This window comes from Asparagus officinalis, chromosome 7 (assembly GCF_001876935.1).
Source record: "Asparagus officinalis chromosome 7, Aspof.V1, whole genome shotgun sequence".
Lineage (NCBI taxonomy): Eukaryota > Viridiplantae > Streptophyta > Magnoliopsida > Asparagales > Asparagaceae > Asparagus > Asparagus officinalis.
The window spans coordinates 125,677,703-125,694,831 of record NC_033800.1 but is presented as its reverse complement, the minus strand read 5'-3'; the positions used below and the strand labels follow the sequence as shown (position 1 = coordinate 125,694,831).

Sequence of the window (17,129 nt, the reverse complement as noted above, 5' to 3'; positions counted from 1 at the left end):
TTATGATGAACTTTGTGAGAATGAGCATGTGAATGTGTAAGTGTACAAGATGAAGAAGCTATATGAGATGCACAAGGAACATTAGGATTCTTATGTTTGTATGCATCATAACAAAACTTAGCTAAATGACCTTGACGGCCGCAAATAGAACAATTATAAGTTTTGCTATACATGTGTGCATAATGAGTGGATGATTTTGATTTAGTCTTAGCACACATATCCATAAGCCTCTTATGATTATTAATGCATATTTTCAAAGTTGAATCTAAAGATGAAATACTATTTTTCATAAGATTCAAATCTTTATTTTTAGGCACATATGCATTTTTAGAAGTAGAACATAAATAGTCATTTATAAATGAAGCAGTGTTATTTTTTATGTTCTCTACTTCTAACATGGCATCAATCTTAGCATGAGATAAGCTAGAAATGGATGATGATAATTTCTCATTTTCCAATTTTAACATATCATTACTTTCTTTAAGAGCAACATTTTCTTTGGAAATGATATCAAAATTGGAAGCTAGCTTCTCATGATCGGATATAAGTTCTACATGCTTGCTTTGTAAATTAATGAAATCATTTTGCAATTTGTTATAGGCATGCAATAATTTTTCACTAGCACAAGCAAGTTCATCACTAGATAAATCATTATCGGGTTCGAACTCGCAAACCTCACTAGGGCTATCGCCTAGTGGCCGTGTGCATGTTGCTCCGTATGAACTTAAAGTTAGATCCTCCAAAGCTTGTTGGATCGCCTCCAAGTCCCCTTGATGTGCTTCTATAAATTTTTAAACTTTGTAAGCACTATCAAAATGAACAAACTTGTTAGACATAGATGAATTAAAAACATTTAGCAAATATTCTAACAAAATATTGTTCATAGTAAACATACGATGATTATTTTTATTCCATTTGGATTTCTCCAAAGTGGGCACAATATAAGCATCATCTATAATTTCTCATAACTCAAAGTGTTTAGATTGAACAAAAAGTTTAAATCTAACACACCATTGGGCATAGGGGAAATTATCTAATCTAGGAGCAATATTAATGGCATAACCTAAACCATGCATATCCATAATATAAAAAGGCAAGCAAATGCAAATATAATCAAAACAAGATTAGCACAATAAGATAACTTAGATATTTAACTCAAGGCGATTAGACCTTAAATCAAAGAGCACCAAGCGGGGGCGTGATTAGGGTCTTATGCTAATCTAATCCGATTAAATGCCAATTAAAATTAATTAATAAGTTATCCTAGCAAGTATGAAATATAACAATATTTGTAAGCTAGGATAAGCAATATGAACAACAATATATATCCTAATAATGAGATATAGGCAATGTATGTGCAAGGATATATAAACAACACAAGGGTAGATAATCTAAACAAGATAGTGGATGATATAGTAATGAGCAATGCACAATGGCGATATAAGATATGAACATAAATATAAATGAACGCCAAAGCACACTCAAACACAATCAAGTGATCACGGAGTTCGGACCTTCCGTCCTACGTCTCCGCTCCCCACTCCCGGGGAGAAATCCACTATCAACCGGGTTTTTTACGTTCACCCGAACAACGTTTACACCTCACACTCGGTTTTCTAGCTAACCGAAAACTTTACAATCAACACACTATTGTAATCCCACTCTACACCCACTAAGTGTTGGACCTAGCCGTGTCTCCCTCAAGTGCTCGGTTACAACCTCTCCCTAGGCACGTCAACCGACGCCACTCCTCTTGGATTCGACCCCGTCTCTCACCACACACTTCTCTCGGTGTACAAGTGTATTACAACGACCGTACCGGTCGACCGAAAACTGACACTCAAAAATCTGATTTTAAAATGCTGTTTAAAAATATCAAATAAATTCCAAAAAATGTAAAACTTTGGGGAATGATTGTAGACATGATAATAAACATGCTACAACGACTGGTTTCGAAAAAGGACTTCCCAAATGAAAAATATCATCATTTTACAAAATAGTCCAAAACATGAAAACTGAGATACTTGAATTTTGATGTTTTGACATAAACCAACTTTTAAAACTTTGTGAAATGTTTTTTTATAGACTTAGTAAAACATGTATAAACTGATATTGAAGTCTACAAACAATATTTTCACAAATAAAATAGAAAATGAAACCTATGAGTATGTATATGAAAATATATTTGTTTCATATCTATGTAGATAAACCAAATCACAATAATGAATATGAAACATGTAATTTCATATTTATAAATATGAAAACCAAAACTTGTGTTGTATATATATGTGATTACATATATATACAAGGAAACTAATAAAATGTGTGTGTATAGATAATTGAGCTTAGAGTACTTAACACACATAATATAAATCCTAAACTACATTACCCAAGCAATCTTGATCTTCAATTAAGCTTGACTTGGTACACGTTACGGATGAAGCTTGAACTTGATCTTTAACTATGAATTGCAAGGCTTCACCGACATTCCGCCAACCTCCATTTGATATGATCGTTAAGGCGCAATCCATCCATCCTCCAACTACGTTGTTTGTCTACAATACATAGGAAAACACAAATACTAGACAAACAACATTAGTGATAAATTGTTTGTTAAACATCATCAAAACAAGAAGGCCAACACTAGCTTATCGACCAAGTTAATAAGACACAAGCTCTTAGATAAGACACTTTTTTTGGTTGCCAAACATAGAAAATATGTAAATAACTAACATGTCCTCACGGGAAAAAGATCTCAAATTCTGGCATCTGTCATTTATTAGGGCATCTCCAATAGCTTCTCTAAAATTTTCTTCAAAATGGGGTAGCAAAAGTCATATTCTCCAAATTATTTTTACATCAACTCCAACAGTTTTCCCATTTTGAAGAATCTTTTTTTTTTCCTCCAAAAATTTGAAGAATACTGCAGATTTGGGGAAGCTTCCCTATTTTTTCTCCTCCATCCCTATTTTGGGGAATGTGACGTGGAATCTGTTGGACCAAAAACCTAACTAAATTCTCCAAAAGTGAGAAATGAGGAAGCTGTTGGAGATGTTCTTAAGCAGCATACCATTTTCCCTAAAACTTGAGATTTTCTATTAATAAAGTTTTGATTATTTACAAACTACGTGTAGAGGGGTCCCGTAAGAAACGTTCAAAGTTTAAGGGGTTCTGAGAGAAAATTCAGAGTGGTTACTTGAAATAAACAAAGTTCAAAGAGAGCGATCATGTGAACGTCCCCAAGGTTCCGAGGGGTTTTGTGTTACTAACCCTGCATGCTGTGTGGGGTCCACAGGAGACACGCCAAAAGGTGCCAAAAAAATTGAAGGCATTTCGCATTGGTGAAGCCCTTTTCAGTCGCCTAACCCAATCCGGCAACCCCGCATCATCAAATACTAAACACTCCGCTTCCATCGGCATGAAATTGCCTCCCATCTATCAAAATAAACGGCCGAGATCTTGCCCGCATAGAAAATTTTATGCGACCGCCAGAAAGTAATAATGGGTATAATAATTAATACTAATTAATCAGGAAAGGAAAAGGACAGGGCAGATTCAGAGATCAAAGCAGCCAAAAAACGACAGTAATCAAAACAAGCAGCACCTTAATCGCAGCCTGATTATTTTGCCGACTACTTACTATTATTATGCGTCTCTTCACTTCACCCTCATTTCAGAACCCCTGCTTTTCTCTCTTCCCTCTCCCAAACCCTCGTCTTCTTCCTCGAAGACCTCCTCGAAGACTTCAGATCTCGTCCAGGACCCCGATCAGATCCATGGCGGCCAGGGATGATGACCGCATCTCGAAGATCGCCTCGTCGATCCGCGTCATTCCGAACTTCCCCAAGCCGGGTGAGATCTCGATCCTCCTCTTCTTCTTGTTTTTTTTCTTTTTTCTATTTTTTTTTTGTGATGTTCGTGTTTGATGTTGTGGTTTCTGATGGGATTTTTTGGTGGTTTTGTCTGTTGAAGGGGTGATGTTTCAGGACATTACGACGCTGCTGCTTGAACCGAAGCTGTTTAGGGACACGATTGATATGTTCGTGGAGAGGTACAAGGACAAGGGGGTCACTGTTGTTGCTGGTAAATTTCTTGTTTTGTTTTTTTTCCTGATTGAATTTGTACCTCGCTTTTTCTTTTCTCAAGACGCAACGTGCGGTAACAATGAGTTCGGCGTCGAGGAAATGGAAGGGTGAGAGAGGGCACGGAGAGGTTGAGGACCAGAAAACTTTACCGTAAGACATGAGCGGTGAACTTACCGCTTCACTCCCCTAACACGTGAATGCGCGACTGTGTAGTTGTGCGTTCTAGTGGATTTCAATCTCTGGGATTAAAAAAATAACGTTGAAACTTGGAAGGACGCTTGTCGACGATGGTAGGAGCAAGCCTTGGAAGATTGGGGGATGTATGCTCTTGGAAATGCGCAAAGAGTAATTGTACAATTAATTTGCCTTTCAGAAATGTACTAGGAGGAGTCCTAGTGGCCAAGTAATTAATTGAGGCACATGATTTTAACGTGCCATCCATCAATAATGCAAGTCATGCCAAATAATGGATAGATTGAAACTGTCTCTCTGAGTGATGTGGATAACGAAGAACTGTGGAGGAATCAAATTAACGATTTGACTATTGGATGTGTGCACTGCTACATGAGCAACAACACACTGAAATTTCGCCTTGTTTGGATGTCCTTTGCCCTTCGATCAAGGATGAAACTCATCTTTGGACCTCGGAGTAATTTCAAACTCTAGATTTTTCTCACTTTTTTCTCAAGCCTTTTCTTTGATCTCCTATACACCATTCCACTAGCACATAGGTCCTCCATATATAAGTATCCTCGTTGCCAATTTTCAATGGAAAGTCTATTGCAAATTTACTCTTTCTCATTTTTCCAAGAGCATGGTGTTAGGGATGCACAATCCCCCTGATACGATTTGGAAATAGAGATTTAGGAGAGAAGAGAGAAAATCAAACAATCTCAAACACACAAGATTTACGTGGTTCGCTTCTCAATGTGAGAAACTACGTCCACGGCCGCCGCAGGAGAAAAATTCACTATTTTTCGTCTTAATACATCATGCCCTAATCAACCCTTTTATAGACTTAAGGGTTTAACAAGTAAAAAAGGAAACAGATCAAAACAGGTCAAAATTAAAAACTGGGCCAAAACCCGACTCCGGTCGACCGCCGTACTACATCCGGTCGACCGCAATGCTGTTCGAAATCTGCCTGGCTTTCTGGACTTTTGGCGGTCGACCGCAGCGCCATGCTCGGTCGATCGCGACGAAGTCAAAAGTCTAGATTGCTCTCTGGACTTTGAGCGGTCGACCGCTGCGCCACCTTCGGTCGATCGCGACAAGTTTCTGGCCTGTGCACCCAGCTGTGCACATAAGCGGTCGACCGTCACGTCCTGCTCGGTCGACCGCGATGCAGAAAAGTGCCTCCTTCGTCGTTTTTCTTGAACTTCGCCATTGTCGATCATGTTCATCCTGTTCCAACTTTGTTCCTCTTCATTCTGAAGTGTAGAGCATGCCTGATAGTTAGGCTTCACATATCCTAACAATCTCCCACTTGGAGACTAACTATCAATCTCTTTCAGCTCTCTCTGCGGCGACGGCCTCCATATCATCAAGTGCTGAGGCCAACTGAAGTTGAGCACAACTTCAGTTTCTCTGTAGTGACAACCTTGGTAAGCATATCAGCTGGATTTTTGCTTCCTTGAATCTTCACAAGTTCCAACATGTCCTTGTCCAACGCTGATCTTATGAAGTGGTAGCGGACCTGTATGTGTTTGGTTCTTGCATGAAAAGCGAGATTCTTTACCAAATGAATTGCGCTCTGGCTATCACAATGTAAGACACTCTTCTCACTCTTCTGTCCTAACTCCTCCAAGAAACCCTGTAACCAAATCATCTCCTTACTTACCTTTGTCACAACAACATATTCAGCCTCTGTCGTTGATAAAGCAACGATCTTCTGCAACTGAGAAACCCAACTAATAAAGCAACGATCTTCTGCAACTGAGAAACCCAACTAATAGCTGTAGAGCCCAAAGTGAATACATATCCTGTAGTGCCCAACTAATAGCTGTAGAGCCCAAAGTGAATACATATCCTGTAGTGCTCCTTCTCTGGTCTATCTCACTAGCATAGTCTGCATCAACAAAACCCTGCAGAGCTAACTTGCCTCTTCTAAAGCATAAACAATCTTCTATTGTACCTCGCAGGTATCTCAGAATCCACTTTATTGCTTCTCAGTGCTGCTCTCCTGGATCTGACATGAATCTGCTCACAGCTCTCACTGCATGGGCAATGTCAGGTCTCGTGCATACCATGGTGTACATAAGGTTTCCAATGGCTGAAGCATATGGAATCTTAGCCATGTAGTCTTTCTCTTCATCAGTCTCGGGACACTGCTCCTTAGTCAATTTGAAATGACTAGCTAACAGTGTGCTAACGGTCTTAGCACCGCTCATCCCGAATCTCTCAAGCACCCGTCGAATATACTCAGCCTGAGATAGTCGTAGTGTGCCTAAGAGTTTGTCTCTGCTAATCTTCATTCCTAATATCTACTTCGCTGCGTCTAGGTCCTTCATGTCAAACTCACTCGACAGCTGTTTCTTCAGCTTCTTGATCTCTCTTATATCTGAACCGGCTACAAGCATGTCGTCGACATATAGGAGCAGGATGGTGTAACTTTTATCTAACTCTTTGACGAAACAGCAATGATCAGCATTGCACCTGGAGTAATCGTTCCTGTGCATGAATCCATCGAATTTTTTGTACCATTGCCTTGGAGCTTGTTTTAGGCCGTACAAGCTCTTCTTCAATCTGCATACCATCTTCTCTTTTCCCTTCTGAGTAAACCCCTCTGGCTGCTGCATATATTTCTCTTCCTCTAGATCACCGTGGAGGAAAGCTGTCTTTACATCTAGCTGCTCGAGATGTAGATCTTCAGCTGCAACAATACTCAGGACTGTTCTGATAGTAGTTAGTTTGACTACTGGAGAGAAGATCTCTGTGTAATCAATTCTTTCTCTGCTGAAATCCTTTAACCACCAATCTGGCCTTGTATCTCTTGGAACCATCATGTTCCTCTTTGATTACCACCAATCTGGCCTTGTATCTCTTGGAACCATCATGTTCCTCTTTGATTCTGTACACCCATTTATTGCTCAAGGCCTTTTTCCCCGTTAGTAGCTTCGCAAGTTCTCATGTCTTGTTGGTGTTCAAGGATTTTATTTCATCTTTCATAGCAAGCTCCCACTTGCTCGCATCATCCACTCGGAGGGCCTCATCATAACTTTCTGGCTCTCCACCGTCACTCAATAATAGGTAGTTAAGATGAGCTCTGGGCTGTAGTGATGGATACTTTGGATTAGGCTTGGGGACTCTAGCTGACCGCCTCAACTCTCTAACGGGCGAAATAGTCTCTCCATCTTCATCTGCCCCCTCTGAAGTGGTCTCATCCATCAACTCTTCTTCTTCATCAGAACTAGCTTCGGGATTGTCTCCATCTGAGGCATCTATCTGACTCGAAATATGTAGGATCACTCTGCATTGTACTAGTGGGCTGAACGGCATCACGGTCTTTGTAGAGGACTGATTCGTTAAAGACCACATCCCTGCTTCTGATGATTTTCTTGTTCTGCTCATCCCAGAACTTGTAGCCAAACTCATCGCCGCCATAGCCAACAAAGAAATATTTTAAGGACTTAGGATCGAGTTTGCTTCTAGCGTGATCACTCAGATATACATATGAAACACATCCAAATACTCTCAGGCGAGAAATGTTTACCTGCTTTCCACTCCATACTTCTTCAGGTATTTTGTGCTCCAAAGACACTGATGGTCCCCGGTTGATCAAGTAGGCAGCTGTGTTGACTGCTTCTGCTCAGAATTGCTTTGGAAAACCTGCTTGCAACCGCATACTTCTGGCTCTCTCAGTCAATGTTCTGTTCATGCGTTCTGCTACGCCATTCTGCTGGGGTGTACCTGTCACTGTCCTCTCTAATCTAATGCCGCTGTCATAACAGAACTTCTTAAACTCTGAGTCTTCATACTCGTCGCCGTTGTCAAAACGAAGCTTCTTGATCTTCAAACCGGTCTCGTTCTCTACCATAGCCTTTCATCTTTTGAAGACTTCAAACACTTCTGATTTGTGTTTCATGAAATAGACCCAAGTCTTCCTCGAGTGATCATCTATGAAGGTCACAAAATATAACCTTCCGCCGGTGGATGTAACTGATGCTGGACCCCACACATCTGTGTGAACTAACTCAAGCTTCTCTTCTTTAGGAGTTTTGCCAACCCTTTTGAAGCTTATTCTCTTTTGTTTCCCAAGAATGCAGCTTTCACATAAATCAATATCAGCCGATCTCAAACCTGGTAACTTCTCATTCGATTGCATAACCTTTAGGTCTTTGTTACTCATGTGACCTAGCCTCTGGTGCCACAAATTTGGGTCTTCATTACTTTCAGCCACTGCAATGGAGCCTCGTGCATCTATCGTCATGTAGAGAGATCCAGTCTTCGTACCACGGGCAACAACCATGGATCCCTTTGTAACCTTCCATGTATCACATGCGAAGGTTGAAACGTATCCCTCTTTTGCCAATTGTCCTATGGAAATCAGATTTTTCCTCAAGCTAGGAACATGTCTCACATCGCTCAGCTTCCATGTAGACCCATTGAGCTTGATTTGCACGACTCCTTTGCCAACAATATCACAAGGCTGACCATCACCAAGATAGACTTTTCCTAGGTTTCCTGAAACGTAGTTCTCAAATAAATCTCTATTTGATGTAGCATGAAACGAAGCTCCTGAATCCAGCACCCACGATTCAGTCTTGCTTTCCAACGAACAGATCAGGGCATCATCTGATTCTCCTGAGACCACGTTCGCTTCAGTCTTGTTCTCCTTGTCCTTCTTGGGTTCTCGGCACTGATTTTCATAGTGGCCAAACTTGCCACAATTCCAGCAATCGATCTCCTTCTTACCCTTGCGGTTCCTGGACTTTGACCTTCCGTTCCTCGAGTTAGGTCTTCCACGGCTATTTCCTCTGTTTCTGTTTCTGTTTCTTCCTCTGTTCTCAAGATTCAACGCCGACCCTGAATTAGAAATCCCTTCCTCTTGCCTTCTAATCTCCTCAATCATAATCATGTCCACCACCTCTGAAAACTTCAGTTTTGATTTGCCACATGATCCGCTAATCGAGATAACGGTACCCTTCCAACTGTCGGGTAATTGACCAAGTATCAAGAGGGCTTGGATTTCATCGTCAAACTGAATATTGACCGAGTTTAATTGATCCGTGATCTCGTTAAACTCGTTCAGGCGTTCCTTGAATTTCTGGCTCTCGGACATCCTCAAATTAAACAACTTTTTAATGAGATGTATCTTATTCGCCGCAGAGGGCTGCTCATACATACTGGATAACGCCGGCATGAGATCCGCCGTCGTATTCTGATTCTTGATGTTGAAAGCTACTGATTTAGACAAGGTCAACCTGATCGCTCCAAGGGCCTTTCGATCCAATAGCTTCCAATCCGCATCTTTCATATCCGCCGGCTTCTCTCCCAATGGTAGGTATAAATCCTTTTGATAGAGGTAGTCCTCCATCTGTATCTTTCAGAACCCGAAGTTTGTTCCATCAAACTTCTCAATCTTGGATGTTTCCTTCTCAGATCCCATTGTCTCTGACCTCAAATCGCTCGCGCCGACCCTGGTCGCTCTGATACCACTTGTTAGGGATGCACAATCCCGCTGATACAATTTGGAAATAGAGATTTAGGAGAGAAGAGAGAAAATCAAACAATCTCAAACACACAAGATTTATGTGGTTCGCTTCTCAATGTGAGAAACTACGTCCACGGTCGCCGCAGGAGAAAAATTCACTATTTTTCGTCTCATTACGTCATGCCCTAATCAAGCCTTTTATAGACTTAAGGGTTTAACCAATAAAAAAAGGAAACAGAAAAAACAGGTTAAAATTCGAAACTGGGCCAAAACCCGACTCCGGTCGACCGCAGCACCACGTGCGGTCGACCGCGACGAATGCGACGAAGTAAAGTCTGGATTGCTCTCTGGACTTTGAGCGATCGACCGTTGCGCCACCTTCGGTCGACCGCGACAAGTTTCTGGCCTGTGTATCCAGCTGTGCACATAGGCAGTCGACCCGACCGCGACAAGTTTCTGGCCTGTGCATCCAGCTGTGCACATAGGCAGTCGACCGACGCGTCCTGCTCGGTCGACCGCGATGCAGAAAAGTGTCTCCTTCGTCGTTTTGCTTGAACTTCGCCATCGTCGATCATGTTCATCATGTTCCAACTTTGTTCCTCTTCATTCTGAAGTGTAGAGCATGCCTGATAGTTAGGCTTCACATATCCTAACACATTGAACCTTCAAACTTCCCAAAACTTTCTTTGAGCCTTGGTTCCCATTCTCTGGTCAGAAATAAAATTTTACTATATGCTTTGATAATAAACTCACCTATGATCAGATATTTGCGTCATAGCTTAAGTGCGGACATGATGGGTAGCATCTTGTTTCATTAGTGACTGAGTGAATGTACGACCTTTCGACCCTTTGCCATATATGGAATGGGATGACTTTCCTGCATGAGTAAACCTCCAATACCCATCCCATTTTAATAGAAAAAGACTTAGATGATAACTAAGTTTTTCAAATGCAAAACTTACACGATGTCATATCAAATGACAGTTATAAGTTTACTTTCTTTCTTAGGCATCTTTCTTCTTACTTTGTATGGAGTTTTAATCAAGGTTTTAAATATCATATGTCGGAGGACATGTTGGAAGGACAAAATCCATATTGGATTGCGGAAATCGGAGAAATATCAAGGATATGTAGTAAATATCGGAGTGCTAAATCAGATGATGCAATTTATAATATGGTGCTCTAAAATGTATCTGCAAGACTAAAGACTAGCAAATAAGAACAATTTGAATTTATATGTTAATTGTTATGGGTTGATAGCATTCTTGAAGCTCAACTACAAAAACTCAAGTGAAACTTTTAAATGTTAAAACCAAAAGAAGCATGATGTATTGCAAAATGGTAACTTTTGTTTGCACAATCTGTTCATATATGCACGTGACAAGGTATTTTCTAGTATAAACCAAAACTTGAAAGTTGTAATCTGAAAAAAAAAAGCAAAACAAAACAAAACTGGCCTCTTTTTAGGCTGCAATTTCCGATATATGCACCGGCATATCCCCGATATTGGGTCTAAAATACCATACGATATGAAAGTTGAGATTTCCTTGCGGACCCCAAATCCGACATGTTGCCCGTCATGTCCGACATGGCGGTCGCAATTTAAAACACTGGTTTTAATTAAGGCATCTGTCATTTAGCGAATTTTAGATCCCTTTTGCTTCATCATGATATTATCTTTTTCTTTCAATCAGTTATGATGATTTGTGCCAAATTAAAGTGTGATTTGTTAGCTTGATTCCTTAATAGAATCTGTTTAATATCAGCTGTGTAACTTATATTTGACACTGAAATATACACCCTAAAATCTGGATTTTTAAAATGTGTGCAGGAATTGAAGCGAGAGGCTTTATATTTGGGCCTCCCATTGCTTTGGACATAGGAGCAAAGTTTGTACCTATGAGAAAGCCAAAGGTCGACCGCAGCACCATGCTCGGTCGACCGCGACGAAGTCAAAAGTCTGGATTGCTCTCTGGACTTTGAGCGATCGACCGTTGCGCCACCTTCGGTCGACCGCGACAAGTTTCTGGCCTGTGCATCCAGCTGTGCACATAGGCAGTCGACCGACGCGTCCTGCTCGGTCGACCGCGATGCAGAAAAGTGTCTCCTTCGTCGTTTTGCTTGAACTTCGCCATCGTCGATCATGTTCATCATGTTCCAACTTTGTTCCTCTTCATTCTGAAGTGTAGAGCATGCCTGATAGTTAGGCTTCACATATCCTAACACATTGAACCTTCAAACTTCCCAAAACTTTCTTTGAGCCTTGGTTCCCATTCTCTGGTCAGAAATAAAATTTTACTATATGCTTTGATAATAAACTCACCTATGATCAGATATTTGCGTCATAGCTTAAGTGCGGACATGATGGGTAGCATCTTGTTTCATTAGTGACTGAGTGAATGTACGACCTTTCGACCCTTTGCCATATATGGAATGGGATGACTTTCCTGCATGAGTAAACCTCCAATACCCATCCCATTTTAATAGAAAAAGACTTAGATGATAACTAAGTTTTTCAAATGCAAAACTTACACGATGTCATATCAAATGACAGTTATAAGTTTACTTTCTTTCTTAGGCATCTTTCTTCTTACTTTGTATGGAGTTTTAATCAAGGTTTTAAATATCATATGTCGGAGGACATGTTGGAAGGACAAAATCCATATTGGATTGCGGAAATCGGAGAAATATCAAGGATATGTAGTAAATATCGGAGTGCTAAATCAGATGATGCAATTTATAATATGGTGCTCTAAAATGTATCTGCAAGACTAAAGACTAGCAAATAAGAACAATTTGAATTTATATGTTAATTGTTATGGGTTGATAGCATTCTTGAAGCTCAACTACAAAAACTCAAGTGAAACTTTTAAATGTTAAAACCAAAAGAAGCATGATGTATTGCAAAATGGTAACTTTTGTTTGCACAATCTGTTCATATATGCACGTGACAAGGTATTTTCTAGTATAAACCAAAACTTGAAAGTTGTAATCTGAAAAAAAAAAGCAAAACAAAACAAAACTGGCCTCTTTTTAGGCTGCAATTTCCGATATATGCACCGGCATATCCCCGATATTGGGTCTAAAATACCATACGATATGAAAGTTGAGATTTCCTTGCGGACCCCAAATCCGACATGTTGCCCGTCATGTCCGACATGGCGGTCGCAATTTAAAACACTGGTTTTAATTAAGGCATCTGTCATTTAGCGAATTTTAGATCCCTTTTGCTTCATCATGATATTATCTTTTTCTTTCAATCAGTTATGATGATTTGTGCCAAATTAAAGTGTGATTTGTTAGCTTGATTCCTTAATAGAATCTGTTTAATATCAGCTGTGTAACTTATATTTGACACTGAAATATACACCCTAAAATCTGGATTTTTAAAATGTGTGCAGGAATTGAAGCGAGAGGCTTTATATTTGGGCCTCCCATTGCTTTGGACATAGGAGCAAAGTTTGTACCTATGAGAAAGCCAAAAAAACTGCCTGGTATCTTTTTCATGTATACTTGCTTTCGAATTAGAAAAAAATTGCCTTGTATATATGAGAGGTTATATTAATGCTTTATACCTGTCACAGCTAATATTATATTAGAAATATTCTTTTCCTCTTTTAAGTTTTAATATTGTCAGCCCTGATGATACATATTAGAGAAATTGTTTTCCTCTTCTTCTAAGCTTTTTGTGGTATGTTCTGGTCATGGCTATGAGAAATATCCAAACTAGTAGAACCATGCTATTTGCAGAATGATGAGAAAGTTGCTGTAGTTATTTAATATTTTTTTTCTAGTGCAGGATTTACCATCTTTAGTATTTGGATATCAGATAAAACTTCTCAGTCGTAAATATTGATCCAAATTATCTTTTTCGGTTTACTGATGGTTGCATGGGACCTCTAAATCATAATCACATATAAAGTTCAAAATTTGACTTTACCAAAAGAAATGATATGAAGCTCTTTAGCTGCATTTGAAGCTTTTCTCTTGGAAGAGAACAGTCCCGTATTTTAGATTACTTCTAATCTCTACTCTTGCTTTGGTTTCAGTTTGAAAGCTTCATGCTACTTCTGGAGAACTCTTTATGTTCACTATCCGTAAAACAATATGCTTGTATATATACACATTCTACTGACTAGTCCTCAGTTTTCTGGACTTACTAATGATCTATGGGCCTCAGGTGAAGTCATTTCGGAAGAGTACTCTCTAGAATATGGTACAGACAAAATGGAGATGCATGTGGGAGCTGTACAACCAGGAGACCGCGTCCTAGTCATTGATGATCTTATTGCAACTGGAGGGACTTTGTGTGCTGCAATCAAGCTTCTTGGTAATTTTATCTGACTTCAGCTCAAAATCTTGTAAATTTTTTTCTCTACTCTTCTGTTTTCCTTTCATTTTGATTTACTCAGGGCTCTTCATAATAAACAATTTCTTGTTGTTCGTTCTCTTTATTATTGTTATGAATTTCTGCTCAACTAGACGTTCTCAGTTGTTATGAGTAGAACTGCTTGTCTTAATTTGGACTGCAACAGAAGATGAAAGATTGAGTTCCTTGTATCAGAAAGAGAAGAATGCTGGACAACATTTGTCTGAAATACGATTTCTTTTTATTCCAAAATCCAAATTTATCTGTGGTCAAATTAGGTCATAATATATTTAGATTAGAATATGGTACATTCATGTTACTTATTTAAGCATTGTGTCTCTCTCAGAACGCGTGGAAGCAGAGGTGGTGGAATGTGCCTGTCTTATTGAATTGCCAGAGTTAAAGGTTAGGGCCATTACACCTTATCTCACACAGCATATTCTAATATGAATCCAATTGCTCATGTAACAAACATTGATCAACGTGCTCTATGAATCTGTCAAATTTAGAGCACTCGATAACCTCTTTCCCAAGCATCCACCATGCTCCCCTTGATTTCAATTATGATTTCTTATCTGCTTATTCTCAAACTGATTATGCTTCTGCTTGTTTTCTGCTTATGAGATTTGGATTTTGGAAAAGACTTTGAGCCTTTGCTTTCATCTCAATGTAGATAATTTTGAAGATGAAACACATGTACAATATCTAGTGTGTTTTCTTTAATTAAATTTCCTTGGCAGATTTATTTGATTTTTTACTAAGATTAATTTATTGGAATTATTTTTTAATTGAGATTCTTATCTAGCAATTAGAGTTTTTGACAAAATGTGGTGTAATCTCTGTATAATTACTATCGTCTTGATGATTAATTGAACTGACTGAGTTTGACTCATTTGATTGAGAGTGTAATTCACTAGTTTCTTATTGTTTTGATAATTAATTGAACTGATTGAGTTTGACTCATTTGATCGAGAGTGTAATTCGCTGTTTCCTTCTCTCAGTAATTGTATTTTCCTTTCTATTCCTATGCAGGGCCCTTCTGGGCCCTAAGACCCCCTTGACAAACCTGAAACCACAACCCCTGCAACCCCAAATCCAATTTCCCACCACGCGACTCTTAAATTTGGTGTTGTTTGCATAGTTTGCTTGATTATCTGCCTAGAGCTAGACTTAGGGAGATTGTCGGGATTTAGATTATTTCTTTTAGTTATCCAGCTAATTTTGGTTGTCTAATTACTTTTATTTTTTATTTTTTTTGTGTATTAATTCAGAAGGATCATGTTATTTTATAGTTTGCGTGGAGGATCAAGTCATTTGGAGTTTCCACTCTTTATTCATAAGTTTGCATGTCAGAAAGTTAATAATCTTGCTTTGCGACCCCTATTCCTCATTGTTGATTCCTACTTTGTTAGTTTATGAGTCCTAATTAGTGTATGAGTTCCAATTTGTTCGCGGAAACATTATAAATCAAAGTAGTCCATTCTTGTGTATTGTTATTTTGGGCGTACCCTATCATCTTAATCTCGAATTCTGTATGGTATGTTGTGCTACAAGATATCCAAGCTAAGACGAGTATCACTTCATGCAGGGCCGCGAGAGACTAGGAGATAAACCACTCTTCGTCCTTATAGAAGCAGCTTGATGTCGGCTTTTTTTTTTTTAGCTGCGGGGAGTTTCACCGCTGCATTAGCCTCTTTGGCTCTGATTATTGTAATAAATTGATATATAAACCAAGCATTATTATTAGAGCGCTTTTGTACTACATAGACAACATGATTATAGAACCTTATTGTATTGATGTGTTTTTCTCACCAATAAGCAATGCATGCCATGTCTCCAAACACAGGCAGCAATATTTTATTGGTGTGCCAGTAGTCAAAGAGAACTTCACGTGATGATGTGAATTTTTGTGGTTTGTTGGTGTAATTGAAAACGAGATTTTGGTTGATTACTGGGCAGCTGTATGATCTCAAAGCCCAACTTAATTTCCGCCTCCTGAGACAAAATTCAGTCCGGAGATCATGCGGTTAGCATGATGCTTCCTGCAGAATTGATTGGCAATGCTTGTGAATATTTGGGTCGGTGAGGTTTGTATTTATTGGAACTGATAATATATATCTCAAGATTGTGCTGGTTACATTTATTGATCAATTACTGGGAGCTCACTTGAACTTGTTGATAAATCAAACAAATCAGGCTTTGGATTAGAAAAGAAAAATCAACAAAACAACGGTTTGTATTCTGCTATAATCTGTTCTACCACACAAATTTAGTTCCAGGTTGCACATTTAGGGGTTCTTTGGTGGGATTGAAATAGGGTTGACTGTGTAAATAGAGCAATTTGATTTGTAAATACATTGTTTGGTTTATAATTTTATAATTAGAAAAGATAAATTAACTTGTATTTTGTAGAAAAAAAACTTGCAACAAATGCTAATCAAACAAATCAGGCTTTGGATTAGAAAAGAAAAATCAACAAAACAACGGTTTGTATTCTGCTATAATCTGTTCTACCACACAAATTTAGTTCCAGGTTGCACATTTAGGGGTTCTTTGGTGGGATTGAAATAGGGTTGACTGTGTAAATAGAGCAATTTGATTTGTAAATACATTGTTTGGTTTATAATTTTATAATTAGAAAAGATAAATTAACTTGTATTTTGTAGAAAAAAAACTTGCAACAAATGCTAATCAAACAAATCAGGCTTTGGATTAGAAAAGAAAAATCAACAAAACAACGGTTTGTATTCTGCTATAATCTGTTCTACCACACAAATTTAGTTCCAGGTTGCACATTTAGGGGTTCTTTGGTGGGATTGAAATAGGGTTGACTGTGTAAATAGAGCAATTTGATTTGTAAATACATTGTTTGGTTTATAATTTTATAATTAGAAAAGATAAATTAACTTGTATTTTGTAGAAAAAAAAACTTGCAACAAATGCTAATCAAACAAATCAGGCTTTGGATTAGAAAAGAAAAATCAACAAAACAACGGTTTGTATTCTGCTATAATCTGTTCTA

General features: G+C 38.8%; 1 protein-coding gene across 1 annotated transcript; it reads left to right on the top strand.

Moving 5' to 3' along the window:
- On the top strand, window positions 3,568-16,022 carry LOC109849315 (adenine phosphoribosyltransferase 1-like). The gene is made up of 6 exons (XM_020419129.1): window positions 3,568-3,852; window positions 3,973-4,083; window positions 13,140-13,232; window positions 13,919-14,068; window positions 14,454-14,512; window positions 15,696-16,022. Exons 1-6 carry the CDS (start codon window positions 3,648-3,650, stop codon window positions 15,747-15,749), a joined length of 672 nt encoding a protein of 223 aa, XP_020274718.1. The 5' UTR covers window positions 3,568-3,647; the 3' UTR covers window positions 15,750-16,022.